Raw genomic sequence first — 14,314 nt, forward strand, 5'->3', positions numbered from 1 at the left:
GAAAAGAGAACTAAACTGAAATAAAAAGGAAAAAGAGTAACTAAACTGAAGTAAAAATGGGGAAAAGAGTAACTAAACTGAAATATAAAGCTGGAAAAGAGTAACTAAAACTGAAATAAAAAGGAAAAAAGAGTAACTAAACTAGAAATAAAAAGGGGGAAAAAAGAGTAACTGAAAACTGAAAAAAAAAAGCTGGAAAAAGAGTAACTAAAACTGGAAGTAAAAAATGGGGAAAAAGAGTAACTAAAGCTGGAAATAAAAAGCTGGAAAAAGAGTAACTAAAACTGGAAATAAAAAGCTGGAAAAAGAGTAACTAAAACTGGTAATAAAAAAAGCTGGAAAAGAGTAACTAAACTGGTAATAAAAGCTGGAAAAGAGTAACTAAAACTGGAAAAAAAAGCTGGAAAAGAGTAACTAAACTGAAATAAAAAAGCTGGAAAAAGAGTAACTAAACTGAAAAAAAAAGGAAAAAAAAGAGTAACTAAACTGAAGTAAAAAAAGCTGGGGAAAAGAGAACTAAACTGAAATATAAAGCTGGAAAAAGAGTAACTAAAACTGGAAATAAAAAGAGAAAAAAAGAGTAACTAAAACTAGAAATAAAAAGGGGGAAAAAAGAGTTACTGAAACTGGAAATAAAAAGCTGGAAAAGAGTAACTAAACTGAAGTAAAAATGGGGAAAAGAGATAACTAAAGCTGGAAATAAAAAAAGCTGGAAAAAGAGTAACTAAAACTGAAATAAAAAAGCTGGAAAAAGAGTAACTAAACTGGAAATAAAAAAGCTGAAAAAGAGTAACTAAAACTGGAAATAAAAGCTGGAAAAAAGAGTAACTAAAACTGAAATAAAAAAGCTGGAAAAAGAGTAACTAAAACTGGTAATAAAAAGCTGGAAAAGAGTAACTAAAACTGGAAATAAAAAGCTGGAAAAAGAGTAACTAAAACTGGAAATAAAAAGCTGGAAAAAGAGTAACTAAAACTGAAATAAAAAAGGGAAAAAAGAGTAACTAAACTGAAGTAAAAAAATGGGGAAAAAAGTAACTAAACTGAAATATAAAGCTGGAAAAGAGTAACTAAAACTGAAATAAAAAAGAGAAAAAAGAGTAACTAAACTAGAAATAAAAAAGGGGAAAAAAGAGTAACTGAAACTGAAATAAAAAAAGGAGGAAAAAAGAGTAACTGAAACTGAAAATAAAAAAAGCTGGAAAAGAGTAACTAAACTGAAGTAAAAAATGGGGAAAAGAGTAACTAAAGCTGGAAATAAAAAAGCTGGAAAAGAGTAACTAAACTGAAATAAAAAAGCTGGAAAAAAGAGAACTAAACTGGAAATAAAAAAGCTGGAAAAAAGTAACTAAACTGGAAATAAAAAGCTGGAAAAGAGTAACTAAACTGAAATAAAAAAGCTGGAAAAAGAGTAACTAAACTGAAATAAAAAAAGGAAAAAAAAGTAACTAAACTGAAGTAAAAAATGGGGAAAAGAGTAACTAAACTGAAATATAAAGTGAGGAAAAGTAACTAAACTGAAATAAAAAGTGGGGAAAAAAAGAGTAAATAAACTGAAATAAAAGTGGGAAAAAAGTAACTAAAACTGGAAATAAAAAAGCTGGAAAAGAGTAACTAAAACTGAGATAAAAAAGGGAAAAAAGAGTAACTAAACTGAACCAAAAAAATGGGGAAAAGAGTAACTAAAACTGAAAATAAAGCTGGAAAAGAGAACTAAACTGAAAAAAAAAGGAAAAAAAGAGTAACTAAACTAAAATAAAAAAGGGGAAAAAGAGTTACTGAAACTGAAATAAAAAGCTGGAAAAAGAGTAACTAAACTGAAGTAAAAAAATGGGGAAAAGAGTAACTAAAGCTGGAAATAAAAGCTGGAAAAGAGTAACTAAACTGAAAAAAAAAGCTGGAAAAAAAAGTAACTAAAGCTGAAAAAGAGTAACTAAAACTGGTAATAAAAAAGCTGGAAAAGAGTAACTAAACTGAAAAAAAAAAGGGAAAAAAGAGTAACTAAACTGAAATAAAAAAGCTGGAAAAAGAGTAACTAAAACTGGAAATAAAAAGGGAAAAAAAGAGTAACTAAAACTGGAAGTAAAAAATGGGGAAAAAGAGTAACTAAAACTGGAAATATAAAGCTGGAAAAGAGTAACTAAACTGAAATAAAAAAAGAAAAAAAAGAGAAACTAAACCAGAAATAAAAAAGGGAAAAAAAGATTACTGAAACTGGAAATAAAATTGAGGAAAAAAGAGTTACTGAAACTGAAATAAAAAAGCTGGAAAAGAGTAACTAAACCTGAAGTAAAAAATGGGAAAAAGAGTAACTAAAGCTGGAAATAAAAAGCTGGAAAAGAGTAACTAAAACTGGAAATAAAAAGCTGGAAAAAGAGTAACTAAAACTGGTAATAAAAAAAGCTGGAAAAGAGTAACTAAACTGGTAATAAAAAAAGCTGGAAAAGAGTAACTAAAACTGAAATAAAAAAGCTGGAAAAAGAGTAACTAAAACTGAAATAAAAAAGCTGGAAAAGAGTAACTAAAACTGAAATAAAAAGGGAAAAAAGAGTAACTAAACTGAAATAAAAAAGAAAAAAAGAGTAACTAAAACTAGAAATAAAAAGGGGGAAAAAGAGTTACTGAAACTGGAAATAAAAAGCTGGAAAAAGAGTAACTAAAACTGGAAATAAAAAATGGGGAAAAGAGTAACTAAAACTGGAAATAAAAAGCTGGAAAAAGAGTAACTAAAACTGGAAATAAAAAGCTGGAAAAAGAGTAACTAAAACTGGAAAAAGAGTAACTAAAACTGGTAATAAAAAGCTGGAAAAGAGTAACTAAAACTGGAAATAAAAAGCTGGAAAAAGAGTAACTAAACTGAAATAAAAGCTGGAAAAAGAGTAACTAAAACTGAAATAAAAAAAGGAAAAAGAGTAACTAAACTGGAAGTAAAAAATGGGGAAAAGATAACTAAACTGAAATATAAAGCTGGAAAAAAGAGTAACTAAAACTGAAATAAAAAAGAGAAAAAAGAGTAACTAAACTAGAAATAAAAGGGGAAAAAAGAGTAACTGAAACTGAAATAAAAAAGGAGGAAAAAGAGTACTGAAAACTGGAAATAAAAGCTGGAAAAAAAGAGTAACTAAACTGAAGTAAAAAAATGGGGAAAAGAGTAACTAAAGCTGGAAATAAAAGCTGGAAAAGAGTAACTAAAACTGAAATAAAAAAGCTGGAAAAAGAGTAACTAAAACTTGTAATAAAAAAGCTGGAAAAGAGAACTAAAACTGGTAATAAAAGCTGGAAAAGAGTAACTAAACTGAAAATAAAAGCTGGAAAAGAGTAACTAAACTGAAATAAAAAAGCTGGAAAAAGAGTAACTAAAACTGAAATAAAAGGAAAAAAAAGAGTAACTAAACTGGAAAAAAAAACTGGGAAAAAGAGTAACTAAACTGAAATATAAAGCTGGAAAAGAGTAACTAAACTGAAAATAAAAAGAGAAAAAAAGAGTAACTAAACCAGAAATAAAAAGGGGAAAAAGAGTTACTGAAACTGGAAATAAAAAAAGCTGGAAAAAGAGTAACTAAAACTGAAGTAAAAAAAATGGGAAAAAAAGAGAACTAAAGCTGGAAATAAAAAAGCTGAAAAGAGTAACTAAAACTGGAAATAAAAAGGGAAAAAAAGAGTAACTAAAACTGGAAATAAAAAGGGGAAAAAAGAGAACTGAAACTGAAAATAAAAAAGCTGGAAAAGAGCTAACTAAAACTGAAGTAAAAAATGGGGAAAAGAGAACTAAACTGAAATAAAAAGGAAAAAAGAGTAACTAAAACTGAAATAAAAAAGGGAAAAAAAGAGTAACTAAAACCAGAAATAAAAAAAAAAAAAGAGTAACTGAAACTGGAAATAAAAAGCTGGAAAAGAGTAACTAAAACTGGAAATAAAAAATGGGAAAAGAGTAACCAAAACTGAAAATAAAAAGCTGGAAAAAAGAGTAACTAAACTGAAAATAAAAGCTGGAAAAGAGTAACTAAAACTGGTAATAAAAAGCTGGAAAAGAGTAACTAAAACTGGAAGTTAAAAATGGGAAAAAAGAGTAACTAAAGCTGGAAAAAGAGTAACTAAAACTGGAAATAAAAAGGGAAAAAAAAGTAACTAAAACTGGAAATAAAAAGCTGGAAAAAGAGTAACTAAAACTGAAGTAGAAAATGGGGAAAAGAGTAACTAAAGCTGGAAATAAAAAGCTGGAAAAAGAGTAACTAAAACTGGAAGTTAAAAATGGGAAAAAAGAGTAACTAAAGCTGGAAATAAAAAGCTGGAAAAAGAGTAACTAAAACTGGAAATAAAAAGCTGGAAAAAGAGTAACTAAAACTGGAAGTAAAAAAAAATGGGGAAAAAGAGTAACTAAAGCTGGAAATAAAAAGCTGGAAAAAGAGTAACTAAAACTGGAAATAAAAAGGGGAAAAAGAGTAACTAAAACTGGAAATAAAAAGGGGGAAAAAATCACTAAAACTAAAATTAAAAAGCACGAAACAATTATTTAAAAATTGTTTCACCCGAAACGATACTAAGTCTCTCAATATTTCGTTGTGGAACGTGTTTTATTTAAATAAGTTAACGCAACGTAAAAGTGTGTGGGCGCCTGTGTGTTTTCTTATAGCAAAGCCACATCGGGCTATCTGTTGAGCCCACCGAGAGGAATCGAATCCTTGATTTTAGCGTTGTAAGTCTGTATACAAACGATACTAAGTCTCTCAATATTTCGTTGTGGAACGTGTTTTATTTAAATAAGTTAACGCAACGTAAAAGTGTGTGGGCGCCTGTGTGTTTTCTTATAGCAAAGCCACATCGGGCTATCTGTTGAGCCCACAGAGAGGAATCGAATCCTTGATTTTAGCGTTGTATGTCTGTATACTTACTTATTTCTTATTAATGTCGTAATACATATGTCTTGAAACTACTTGAATTTCATATGAATAAGGCCCGACATGGCCAGGTGGTTAAGGCACTCGACTCGTAATTCGACGTTCGTGGGTTCGAATCCCTCTCACACCAAACATACTCGCTCTTTCAGCCGTGAGGTATTATAATGTGACGAATAATCCCATTATTCTTTGGTAAAAGAGTAGCCCAATAGTTGGTGGTGGGTAGTGCTGACTAGCTTTTTTCCCTTTAGTTTTACACTGCTAAATTATGGACAGCTTGCGCAGATAGCACTCATGTAGCTTTGTGCGAAATTCCAAAAAACCAAACCATTATAGAGAAAGGAAGTTATTTTATACCCTGACACTTTTAAGAAGTCGAAAAGCAAAATGAATTAGATTTATAAATCAGGGATTTCGGAGTTTCTTCATGTTAAAATTATTGTGTTCTGACAATTTCTTTTTTTTTTTTTTTTTCTTGTACTGCAGCGTTTGTCGGATGTGGATCACACAAGACTTGGTGAAAACTCACCCAAAGTATACGTTTGTTCTAGGAAAAGATCCAAATTATTGAATATCATTCACAAAACAAAACCAAAACCAATTGGGCCTTGAATTTTCGCCTGTTTACTTATTACCTTTGAAGGTGACCAACTGTCTGTAGAACGAATTCTTGTTTTGTCAGTTTTTGCATTTCGACTCAAATTGTGCGGCAGTAGTTAGAGAGCTCAGAATCTGTTTTGATGCTGAGTAAGGTTTAGTATAATTCCTGGTTGTTGTCTAATACGCTAACTTGTACGTAATGTCGAATTTCATCCAGTGCCAGTCTCACTCCGCCCCACCCCAGTGACTCAAGGGTAAGTTTCTGGACTTACGTCGCTAAAAATCAGGTTTCGTTACCCGAGACGGACATCGCACAAATAGTCCATTGTATAGCTTTATTTATATCAACAAACAATCAAATAAATTAGGTATCAGTTTCATTTCCACAAAAAAGCTCTAGATTGCGTAGAACAATACCTGTCTTCCATTGCCTTTGAGTGTTTTCTATTACAAGACAAACGACGCTGCTTGTTTTGTCGATAAATGTCGTATTATTTGTTTGAGTATAATAACTGAAACACAATCACAGATTTTTGATGAGAAAAACTATACACAGTGAAGTAAGCCAGAACAAACCACAACAAACTTGACTCGTATTTTCAAACACGAGATAACATTTTTGCACACGAGAAGGAAATTTCCACTGAAAGAATCACTAGATTAAAAGATTATTCGCACAAGTTAGGGTTTTTATTTGTAATTTCGCTCAAAGCTACTAGAGAGCTATCTGCGCTAGCCGTCCCTAATTTAGCAGTATAAGATTAGAGGGAAGGCAGCTAGTTATCGCTACCCACCGCCAATTCTTGGGGTACTCTTTTACCAACGAATAGTGGGATTGGCCGTCACGTTATAATGCCCCCACGACCGAAAAGGTGAACATCTTTAGTGCAACGGGGATGCGAACCCACGACCCTCAAATTACGAGTCGCACGCCTTAACCTACCTGGCCATACCGGGCCCGCGAGTTAGTGTTAAAACTAAAATATTTTTAAATTAATTCTGGATATGTTTGAAGGTAAGATATCTTTTTTGTGCTTTCAAGTCCTAAAGAGGTGTTTAGAATTTTAACAAATTCGAACAAAACCGTGAAGGTTTAGATGTTTGTTTGTTTTTTTTCAATAGCTTTAATTTTATATCGCCTCATGAAAGCGTCAGTGTAACCTATCACAACGTCGATAAAATCTTGTAAAGAATTACTTATTCATTATACACATGTACGTTATAATTTCGTTTTATTTTGTTTTCAAGTTCGAAAATAGGTAAAGTAGACCTTGTCATTTTTTGTACAAAATAAGAGAAGAGAGAATAAAAAAAAAAACACGTTGTGGAGCGTATAATGTTCCAAGCACGTTTCTGATCCTAATCAACTCTTGACTGTTTGGCGGAAGGGTTGTATACATTGAAAAACGAACAAGAAGGCCGGTTATAGTACGATAGATACTCCAGGACCCATGGTCGGCGAGATGAAAGCCTCAAGGACGGGAACTGTGCAGTTAACAGAGGGAAAAATTGCACGACAGAAACTTGGTGTACTTCAAACGAACTGGTAGAAGAAGGTCAAAAAATTGTCGGACTTGTTGCCTCTGAAGGAATAGAGAATGAGGTGAGTTTCCCTTTATGTATCTCCAAAAACATTTTACATGTAACAGAAAAAAAATTCTGGATTCAGAGCTTGGTGTCTATGACTAAATGACAACTTTGCAGTTCATATGTTTTCAGTTTTGTTTTTTTGGAATTAGCATAAAGCTATACAATAGACTATGTGTGCTCTGCCCACCACGAGTATCTAGCATTGTGAGTCCGCAAACGTGCCACTGGAGAGACTTTCAGTTTTGTTATAATTAAAGATTGTAAGTTTTGCTGGTAGTATTGATGGTTCTGTTGGCGCTATTGACTTAAAATGTCTGTACATACACCCAAACACACGATGTAAAAGTTGTACATGTTTCTGATCATTTCAGAAGCTCATCCTACATCTGATATGTACAATTAAGATGTATTGTACTCAAAATAAATTGAAAAGGCCTCATGATATGTTTATGCATATGATTTGGTTTGAATTTCGCAAGCACGTTTGGTGTGACAGGAATTCGAACCTGCAACACTCAGATTACGAGTCAAGTGCCTTAACCACCTGGCCATGCCGAGCCTCCAACCAATGCCTCCAAACAAGTGGACTTGGCCAACATTTCTTTTTAAATTATACTTCTTTTATATTCATCTAAAAGAATAAAAAGTAGGGTTAGTCTCTTCGCCCTAACTACCGGCTCGAGCTTTATGGACTCCAAACAACTAATATTCTTTCTAAATAAACGTAAACGTAATCTCTGCAATGATAAACCTGAGAATTCCTTTTTTTTTTTATTAAAATTCGCTCAAAGTTACCCGAGGCCATTACCAAGCCAAAGGTTTGGTTTGTTTTGAATTTCGTGCAAAGCTACACGAGGGCTATCTGCGCTAGCCGTCCCTAATTTAACAGTGTGAGACTAGAAGAAAGGTAGCTAGTTATCACCACCCACCGCCAACTCTTGGGCTACTCTTTTACCAACGAATAGTGGGATTGACCGTCACATTATGAAGCTCGCGTGTTAGTTTCCACTATTTGTTGGTAAAAGAGAAGCCCAAGAGTTGGCGGTGGGTGGTGATGAACTGATGTCTTCTCTTTTGTCTTACTGCTAAATTATGGACGACTAGTGCAGATAGCCCTCGTGTAGCTTTGCGCGAGATTCAAAACAAACCAAAAAAACAATAAATTCAAAAATGCTTATTCAAGGACTTTTAAGGAAATGAAGAAAGAACAGTTACACGTTTCCGTTCGGATTTAGATGCATGCCGTTTTATAACATATCTTTTAAGAGACAGCAAAACGTAAAAAAATATATATTTCCGTAGTTAAAATGTGAATGAAATCAATTTCAAATTTCAGCCTGCATTACATATTACATGTTTTTTTGTTGTTGTTTTTTTGTGTTTTTTTTGTAAAGGGAAACTTCACAGAGTTTAACCGTTTGGACTGCGTCAGCATTCTTAAGCAATTAGGAAAGAATTTGTAATAGTTTCAATCAGACTCTAATACAAATCGCTACTAAAAATACAATAACGCACCATGCATTTTGTGTCTCTCTTCACTTATTAAAGATTTATACAGGAAGGTTTTATCTCATCACGAACTAGTAAAGTTAATTAAATACAAGTGAATTTTCTGTTGGCTGTGTTAAGATGGAATAGATAAAAGCAAAGCATGCCACTCATGACTGAAAATCCCTTGGGAAACGTGCCAGACCATAAATAATAATATAGAATCGAGGATGTAGAAAAAGCTCGACAAACTCAGTCACATATCAAATCAAGAAATAATACCTAAGCTAAAAAAAGTATTAGATAAGTAATTAATCATAAGTCCCGCTAGTCTTAAGTCACAAACAAGTCATGGCCACTTTTCTACTACTTGTTTGTATCGAGCCTCCCCACCCCAGTGGCACAGCGATATGTCTATGCTAGAAACTGGATTTCAATAACCGTGGTGGGCAGAGCACAGATAGCCCATTGTGTAGTTTTGTGCTTAACTCCAAACAAACAATGTTTGTATTGGACGTGGCATTCACTCACTGTTGCCGTTTTACAATAATAATTGTATAAGTTTAACTGACTGAATTTACTAAATTTATCGTTTCATGGAGTTCAAACTTCCAAAAGAAAAGACATTATGAAGGCATTTTTAAAATTTCAGTATTTGTTTTAAAATAATATTTTATAAAGGTATTTTAAACTTCATATATGTTGTCTTAATCATCTGGTTCCATTAGTTGTCAATCTTAAACTGTACTTCATATTTATGAAATAGCTATTACCATCGTCCATAATTTTGACCTACTGACGAGACAGAATGCAGACGCTGCCACCCAACATTCACTCTAAAAAAGTGACTCCCACTTTTGTAATTCACTCACAATTTAAAGTAGAATGATATTTTCTGGTGTCGCACAATTCAAAAGTCGACGGCTCCAAGCTCTTCTTCAGAATCAATCAGTTTCTTGTGTTGAACGAAACAGACTGGATAACACAAATGTTAAACATATTGTGTATTTCTTCGTGTAGCTGATCTATTTCTAGGTCTCGTTTTGGAAAATTTTTCTTTTTATAATTTATTGTTGTTGTTGTTTTGAATTAAGCACAAAGCTACACAATGGGCTATCTGTGCTCTGCCCACCACGGGTATCGAAACCCGGTTTTTAGCGTTGTAAGTCCGAAGAGCCACTGGGGGGCCTTTTATAATTTATAGCTCTCAGAAATGAGGCGGCCTTTCTCTTGTATTTTATAAGAGCTTACACCAAGAGGTCGATACAATGATACTCAATTTCTCATACAGTAAAACTTTTTGTAGAATGAAAGATTTGGCGTGGTTGGTGATGACTAGCTGCCTTCCGTCTAGTCTTACACTGCTAAATTAGGGACGGCTAGCGCAGATAGCCCTCGTGTAGTTTTACGCGAAATTCAAAACAAACCAAACCAAACCAAACCAATGGTATTAACAAAAACAACAAAAAAACAACAACATTGTATTTCCGTTTTATGTATACTCTATTTCCTGTTTTTACAGGCGCTCCGAACATAAGCCTAAATAGGTCGTCAACATTTTTATAATCATAAATATTTATAGCCTTTTTTAAAAAAGATAAACTGATGGGTTTTGTTGATGTTTTGATGGTGTAATCCATTATACTGATAAATCGACACCAGTGTAAAAAGACGAGGCTCTAATTACTTAGTGCTGGAAGTTAAATTGTTATATATACTGGAATAAGATGCTAAACAAAAAAGGTTTGAAGTTAGCGGTTTTGGAAGATACGTAGAGATAACCGAACAAATGTTGCATTTGACTTGGATCACTTATACAATACACAACGCTGTTTAATAAATCATGGTATTGTTAATATGTTCGTGGTGTCAGTTATTAATTAGCTGACAAATAGAGCAGGTGTTACTGATACCCTACTAGCTGGTGTCTTACACAGCCAAGCTCATTAGGGTTACTGTGTCGCAATCCCAACTCATGGGGCTGTCTCTGACATGATTTTAAATACTAGTTATCTTTTTTATCGCCTTAGCCATTCAGGCAAATCTCTATGCAACCGTTCACTGAAAAGGAAAGGAGTGGTCTGAACTAATTCTTGAAACAAAAACAACTGGATTTTATTGAGCGAACGGACTTAAAATACAAATAAGATGTTAGTAACTCACTTCATTATTAAATGTAACAACTATATTCGTGTCATATTATTAAAAGAAATTACGAACTGAACATATCACAAGAGCATATACGCGTGTCATATGTTGACCGTAGTCACTTCAGTAGACATATATCTCAAGATAAAATAATATGTTGATTTGCTAGAGCTAGTTCGATATTTTAAAAGGAACATAACTGGAAACTAAACTCCAATATTAGAATAATAGATTTCATATTTCTGTGTACGTGTGGGGAGTGAGAGGGTAGGGGAGAGCAGAAATAAAATTATAACCATGGGTCAGGTTTTTAACTTTTTATATGCAGGCTAAAAATGCATATTCTAGTTAATATATATATATATAGAAGACAATGGGTTAAGAAATTAGACATAACATTAACAACAGATATAATCAAATAAATTAGCTTCTAACTGATAAGCCATGAAAAACAGGACTAAAGAATGGAATGTATACCAAAAAAATCCCGGATTAGCAACCATAGAATGGGACGGTTTGCTTTGTTTTGAATTTCGCGCAAAGCTACACGAGGGCTATCAGCGGTAGCCGTCCCTAATTTAGCAGTAACAGGTTTTGGACCCGTGGTGGGCAGAGCACAAATAGCCCAATGTGTAGCTTTGTGTTTAATTCCAAATAATCAATCAACAGAGTGTGTGTCTATTTTTAAATTTTGTTTACTAACTTTGTCTACAATGTCTAAATATGAGTGTGTTAATATTTTGTCATTTTATTTATTGACTTTGTCTAAAAGAGTTACACAATACAGGTATTGAATACTTTCTGTGGTATAGACTTAGTTTTTTAATCTGATTTCAAATTTTTAGGGAGTTAATATATTAACTTTATTTCTTATTATGTTTTACCTCGGACGAGTCTTCGATTTATTGTGTTACGTATTATTATTTCAAATCGCCTGACATTTTAATTTTAATTTAGAAGTTAATTAAATATCAGTGTGTATCAAGTTTATGATATTTGCCAACACGATTGATACACACAGTTTTCTTTCTTAACACAAATATATTTTAATATACAGACAAACAATACAATTTATATACAAACATTTTACAAACTCACAAGGATAAGTCCCAGCTGGTATAGCGGTAAGTCTTTGGATTTATAACGCTCAAATTAGAAGTTCTATTCTGCTCTGTGTGCTCGAAAGATAACCCAATGTGGCTTGGTTATAGAAATAACAACACAAACACTATTCAGTCATCTAACTGGTCTGGAACTGAATATATTATCAACGGTTCAGATCCACGAGGCGCAAATTTCTATTATGTTAACACACAGATACACTTCACTTAAAGGTAATGCTAGCTAGTTCTATTCTTCATACGTGTTGTTTTTTTCTGCCGAAGTTATGTGAGGATTTCGTTGAAATACCAATGTCCAAAGTTAATTCCCTGAAGTTAAACGGTTTTTAATGTTCAAAATCTGTAAACGTTTCTGGTCAAATTCTGTAGTTCGAGAATCTTCTACAAATTTAGAGAACAGAAGGGACTTGCGCAATACAAATTTAATAATATACGTTACATGCATTAAACTGAAACAAACAGAGATATCAAATGTATAACAGTAAATTCATTACAACTTGCGAAGATAAAACACAAAATCTACTAACGCAAAATGTCTAAATCGAGAGATCAAAATTATGAAAATTATTTTCTACCTGTAGATTTATTTTTGTTTTACTGAAATTATCTTAGTTTGTGCTTCATGGATTTCATGCTAGGAGGCCTTTCTTTAACTTCGATTCTCATCAGTTAAGATGAACGCGTGACATCACAAAATTTGCTATCAGTCAAATATGGTAATTATAATACTGTTAGGCTTAATAAAGTATATTGCTGAATTCACTACCCTAGGGTTTTATACCTCTGTCTGGTCAGTTGAAAAGTGTTAACGTTTTCATTAATCCAAATATCAGTGATAACTAAACTTTAAAGTAGGCTTTTTTATGAATTATTACTCTCTAAGGTATTGTTTTGCAATGGATGTCATATGCGTGATTTACAAATAAAATTATGTTAAACTACAGACAATTATATAAAATTATATTAAGCTGTACATTTCCTTTAGGTTTAAGTAATTTGTTGTAAAAGCTATTACAATATTAATATTATAATATTTCAGAATAAAAAAATGCTGGTTTTCGGTCACGTTCTTCAAGAATGATACAAGAACAATATACATTATATATATTTCATAAGCTTTCACAGACCAATCGCTTTGGTGACGTAGGAAATTTGGAGAGGAAATCATATTATGTATTCTAGTGAATGAACGTTATGATATGCAACATAACTGTTAGGCTTAATAAAATTTACTTCTGAATTCAATACCCTAGGCGTTTTATATCTGCCTGGTCAGCAAAAAAGTGTTAGCATTTTCCTTAATGAAACACTCGACCAGAATAATAGGGAAAAATTTATAACATATTTAATGGAACGTTATTATTTAAAAACAGTTTAAATTCTTTAAAATGATGTTATATCAGGTCATGAAATGAGATACTGACTGTATATACATTTGTCATTCACAGTATAAAAACGACATAAACTTTATTCATATATTATTCTCGGTAACTTTTGACTAAATAGCCTAGTTTGGAACTGTAAATCAAAAATACGAAATTTTTACCTTATGGCGCGAGATAATATTTTTTTTTTGCATACGTATATCGAAAAACTAAACAAAACGTTTTCAAATTGTTTAACGACCAGTAAGGAAATATATCGTTTTGGAAAAACAGAGTTTTGTAGCTTCGCAAAATGGATAGTTTATCAAAAACAAATGATAGTTAATGCAATGTGAAAAACGGAATAAACATGTGTACATCATTTATGTTGAACGTGCTGAAGGTTCTTATTGAGTGAACGCATCAAAGGTCAGTATGGGTACAGCTAATCCTGTTGTTATGTTTGTTTAACATGGTTACAAGTTTTTCTTGTATTTATCGCAAATACTTTGTTATTGGTATAAAGAATTTGGTTTGGTTTGTTTTGAAATTCGCGCAAAGCTACACGAGGGCTATCTGCACTAGCCGTCCCTAATTAAGCAGTGTAAGGCTAGAGGGAAGGCAGCTAGTCATCATTATCCATCGTCAACTCTTGAGCTACTATTTTACCCACGAATAGTGGGATTGACCGTCACATTATAACGCCCCCACGGCTGAAAGGGCGAGCATGTTTGGTGTGACAAGGATTAGAATCCGCGACCCTCGGATTACGAGTGGAGTGCCTTAACCACCTGGCCATGCTGGACCATATAAAAAAGTTAACATTGAATGTAAATGGTGAGGTTATTCAAAAGTCCAAGTTTTATTCGTACACGTTCGTTTATAAAATTGTTAAAAATACATTAATTTCTGTCTTCAACTGGTAGTGTCTATTGGTAGATCAGAGGTAAATTTACGTAATTACAACACTGTAATTCGGGGTTTGGTTCTTCGCAATAGACAAGCAAATAGCCCAATGTGACTTTTGTGCTAAAACAAATAGGAAAATCGACCAGAAGGCTAAACAAGGCTGAACCTATTTGACCCTTGACCATAACTTCTTGCAGTT

General features: G+C 32.7%; 1 protein-coding gene across 1 annotated transcript in view; it reads left to right on the forward strand.

Moving 5' to 3' along the window:
• Positions 1-8,548, forward strand: part of LOC143257792 (puromycin-sensitive aminopeptidase-like protein) — a 40,920-nt gene extending 32,372 nt beyond the window's left edge. The window contains exons 7-8 of the mRNA XM_076516825.1: positions 6,925-7,098; positions 8,480-8,548. Coding sequence (XP_076372940.1) covers positions 6,925-7,098; positions 8,480-8,548 — 243 coding nt within the window. The remainder of the gene's footprint in view (positions 1-6,924; positions 7,099-8,479) is intronic.
• Positions 8,549-14,314: the final 5,766 nt, after the last annotated feature.

Source organism: Tachypleus tridentatus, chromosome 7 (assembly GCF_004210375.1).
Source record: "Tachypleus tridentatus isolate NWPU-2018 chromosome 7, ASM421037v1, whole genome shotgun sequence".
NCBI lineage: Eukaryota > Metazoa > Arthropoda > Merostomata > Xiphosura > Limulidae > Tachypleus > Tachypleus tridentatus.